The 4,124-nt window shown below is 50.9% G+C and overlaps 1 protein-coding gene across 1 annotated transcript; it reads right to left on the bottom strand.

Annotated features, from left to right (window-relative positions):
- Nucleotides 1-1,410: 1,410 nt before the first annotated feature.
- Nucleotides 1,411-3,904, bottom strand: Neurog2 (neurogenin 2). The gene is made up of 2 exons (XM_021159167.2): nucleotides 3,581-3,904; nucleotides 1,411-3,310 (listed from the first exon to the last, which is right to left on the bottom strand). The coding sequence occupies exon 2, from the start codon at nucleotides 3,307-3,309 to the stop codon at nucleotides 2,518-2,520; it is 792 nt and encodes a 263-aa protein (XP_021014826.1). The 5' UTR covers nucleotide 3,310; nucleotides 3,581-3,904; the 3' UTR covers nucleotides 1,411-2,517.
- Between the last annotated feature and the right edge of the window lie 220 nt (nucleotides 3,905-4,124).

Here is a 4,124-nt window from a genome sequence, read left to right as displayed (position 1 = left end):
ACCCTATAGGAGGAACAGCAATGTGAACTAACCAATACCCCCCAGAGCTCATGTCTCTAGCTGCATATGTAGCAGAGGATGGCCTAGTTGGCCATCATTGGGAGGAGAGGCCCTTGGTCTTGCAAAGATTATATGCCCCAGTAGAGGGGAATGCCAGGGCCAAGAACCAGGGGTGGGTGGGTTGGGGAGCAGAGTGGGGGAGGGGGATATAGAGGACTTTCAGGATAGCATTTGAAATGTAAATGAAGAAAATATCTAATTAAAAAATTGTTTAAATTTTTAAAAAGGCCATAAAGGAGAACCAGGCATGGTGGTGAGGCACTGGTCTTTAATCCCAGCACTCAGGAGGCAGAATCAGGCAGATCTCTGTGATTTCTAGGCCAACCTGTCTACAAATTGAATTTTAGAGCAGCTAGAACAGAAACTCCCTCAAAAAACAAAACAACAGCAAAAGAAAGGTGAAGCCAAAAGAAGTTAACTGCAAAAACAGATTTGCACTCTTTTCCCAAAAAATTCTTTTCTTTTCTTCCTTTCTTTTTTTCTTTTTTTCTTTCTTTCTTTCTTTCTTTCTTTCTTTCTTTCTTTCTTTCTTTCTTTCTTTCTTTCTTTCTTTCTTTCTGTCTCTCTCTCTNTCTTTCTTTCTTTCTTTCTTTCTTTCTTTCTTTCTTTCTTTCTTTCTGTCTCTCTCTCTCTCTCTCTCTCTCTCTCTCTCTCTCTCTCTCTTAACAGATATGCAATATCTGTCTCTCTACATAACCCTGGTTGTGTCCAGGAATTCACTGTGTAGTACAGGCTAGCGTCCAACTCATAGAGATTCACCTGTCTCTGCCTCCCAAGTGCTGGGTTAAAGGCGTGCATCACTACAGCCTACCCAACCTCCTACTATTAAAATAAAGCTTTTTCTGAACACTGGAGCCTGCTGTGACATAATTATTATTTAAGGTCCCCACTTTTGCTCTTCGTTGCCCAGGCGGCATGTATTTATTGATTTAAACATCCAGAGCAAGTGCTCCAGCACTGAACTTGTCCCCAGCTCAGTATGTTGTTAATTTATTTATTTAGATACAAGGTCTCACTGTGTAGCCCTGGCTGGCCTGGAATTCACTCTGTAGACTAAGCCTGAACTCATGGAAATCTGCCTGCCTTTAAGAAGTGATTTCTTAAAAATACAATGTGGGTTTGTGATGAATTTCATACTCCAATTTCAGGATTGGTGTTTCAAGTAGGATCCCATATTTTGTAATTTCTTAGTGAAATTCCACACCAAACATGACCCAAAATACAAATATACTCAATTCAATATGTGAAAACTTTAGTAAAATACAACTCATTCTGTGTTAAAAGCCACATCAGAAACAAACAAACAAACAAACAAACAAACAAAGTCAAAAGCCAAACCTCAATACAAACTTATGAAAATTAGATACTTTATTTATAGCTTAATCACAAAACAATTTTCTTGTTCTTCGGGATGTAAATACATACTAGAATAAACTCTGTAGAATATACAAAAAATACATACTTTTCCCATGAAATTTTTCTTCAAAATAAATAGAAGGAAACGCGTGTGTGGCTGATCCTGGCAATGCCCCGTGTCTGCTTAGGTTTTCAGACTGTTGATTTATTTTTAATCTCTTGAAAGGATGGGGGAGTTCCTTCTCCCCTAAAAGGTCGAGATAAATAATGCATGAAGCAATCCTCCCTCCTGATTTTTCCCTTTTCCTTCACATTTTTTCTTTTGATAGAGAATTCAGCCTAAATTTCCACGCTTGCATTCAACCCTTACAAAGCCTACAAATTATACAATGACTTCTAACCTGGCCCTCTAACAAAACAAGTTTTTCCCCCTTATAAATCATAAGAGACAGATGGCAAAATGGAGAAAGAAAAAAAAAAGCAAAGAGAAGGGCGGGACAATAGGCATTGTGACGAATCTGGGAAAAAACAAAGTGCACATCAGAGGGAAAGTTTGGTTTGACAGGTGAAATTCCCACAGCCTGCAGACAGCAATGGGAATAGAGCAGATGCCAGCCATTGCAAATGTGTGGATAATATTATTACCGGTAAATTCATTCAGATGCTAAGATACATTTCTTTCGACTGACATTAACATCTCTATGTAGAAAGGAAGGTGAAAAGATCACAGGGACCAGTTGCATTCCCTCTGAGAGATTCACACGAACTGCCTGCCGGAGTTCTCCTCCAGCAGCTCGGAGAGAGGGGAGGAGCGTCAGTCTGCTCTGCACACTCGTTAGTTATGGTACTTTTTCTCAGTGTCTTTTACAGTCTTACGAGGTTCCCCCCGCCAGCCCCCACTCCCACACGCCATAGTCCTCTTTGACCATAAATCTTCACATCTTCAATAAATCAGAGCGGGTCTCCACACCCGAATGCACCAGCAGCCGAGGGGATTGCAAGGGCCACCTCTGCTCTGTGAAGTGGAGCCCGGGGCGTGGAGGGTGGGGGACGGGAGAAGGATGGGAAGAGGGGCGGGTAGAGAGAGGGAGACCCGCAGCTCTAGATACAGTCCCTGGCGAGGGGCAGGTGAGGCGCATAACGATGCTTCTCCGGAGGTGGGGGCTGCCAGTAGTCCACGTCTGACCCGGGGCTAGCGGGCGATAAAGTGCAGCTGTATGGGGACGTGGAGTTGGAGGACGACGCGGGGCTGTTGGTGCAGCTCCAGGAGGAAGGTGGAGAAGGGCTGTCCCCGCTGGCGCCGAGCGCAGCTCCGGGGCTCAGCAGCACCGCCTCGGAGAAGAGCGCCCCCTGGAGGCCGCCGGCGCCGGAGCAGTGGTCCGCCAGGCGCAGGGTCTCGGTGAGCGCCCAGATATAATTGTGGGCGAAGCGCAGCGTCTCGATCTTCGTGAGCTTGGCATCCTCGGGGAAGGTGGGCAGCACCTCGCGCAGCGCGTCCAGCGCGGCGTTTAGGTTGTGCATGCGGTTGCGCTCGCGGTTGTTGGCCTTGAGCCTGCGGGTCTTCTTGATGCGCTGCACCGTCTCCGCCGTCTTGGCGCCTCGGGAGACGGCCCGTGAGCGCGACGGGCGACGCTTGCACTCGTGCATCAGGCCCAGCAGCCGCCCTGGCCGGCAACCCCCGGCACCCGACGCCGGACTGCCCTGCACCCCCTGCCCCGCTTCCGCTCCACGCTGCCCACGCGCGGAGCCTGGCCGGCGCAGCTCCTCGTCCTCCTCCTCGTCCGCGCTGGAGGACATCGGGGTCAGGGTCGCCGAGGCCGGGGAAGCCGAGCCCAGCAGCATCAGTACCTCCTCTTCCTCCTTCAACTCCAGAGTCTCAGATTTGACGAACATCCTGAGAAAGAAGAGGCAGATGAAATTTATTCCCAGAATGGACAGGGTAAAGTGTCGCTGGCTCCGCGCGCCCCCTCCCCATCCGCCATCTCCCTCAACGTGCATTCGCGAAGATGGCGAGGACAGAGCTGGGGAGGAGCGCCCCGGGCTCGAGCCACCTTCTGCCGGTCACAGAAGTCACTGCGTCTAGAGCGATGGAGTTAGCGTGGGCGGCGTGAGCCTGCGTGGGGACACTGCCTGCGAAGTGGAGACCCGCGGCGTGCACACTTACCTACGCGGCTCCAGATGTGTCGCGGCGCAGCTGCTGCTCCGGTGTGTGTCTGGGAATGTCCCCGCAGCCCGGAACAGAGCACGGTGTCCTCCGCACCGCGGGCTTGGCGCTTCCTAGGCGCACCTCCGCGGGGGGGGGCCTCTCGGCTGGGCGACTTTGCCAAGAGCCCCGACGACCGCGGCAGCTCGCCCGGGTCTCGTGTGTTGTCGTTCTCGTGCGTGGCTGTCTGTCAGTCAGTCCCTGGCCGTGTGGCTGCTGGCACGCGACTCCCAGGCACTCCAGTTAAAGCCGAGCTGCTTGTGGTTCAGTGGCTGCGTGTCTGGCACACGACTCTCCTTAAAACCCCTTATATACCACCAAAAAAACAATCAGATCTGCCCCGGGGCCCCCTCCTCACCTACCCTTCCCCCGCCCTCTCCTCCTCCGCCTGTCCTGGTCCCCCGCTCTCCCTCCCCAGCTTATTCTTTTCATCGTATTATCATCATTCATTTCTTTCCCTTTCTTTAGTCCCTCTCCCCCTCCCCTGGCCTGGCCATCCATCCTC

The sequence above is a fragment of the Mus caroli genome, chromosome 3 (assembly GCF_900094665.2).
Source record: "Mus caroli chromosome 3, CAROLI_EIJ_v1.1, whole genome shotgun sequence".
Lineage (NCBI taxonomy): Eukaryota > Metazoa > Chordata > Mammalia > Rodentia > Muridae > Mus > Mus caroli.
The sequence above is the reverse complement of the archived record's forward strand: the minus strand, read 5'-3'. Positions and strand labels throughout refer to the sequence as shown.

Bases quoted from the DNA above. Each gene is read 5' to 3' on its own strand.
- Neurog2 (XM_021159167.2), bottom strand. From the start codon at position 3,309: ATGTTCGTCAAATCTGAGACTCTGGAGTTGAAGGAGGAAGAGGAGGTA.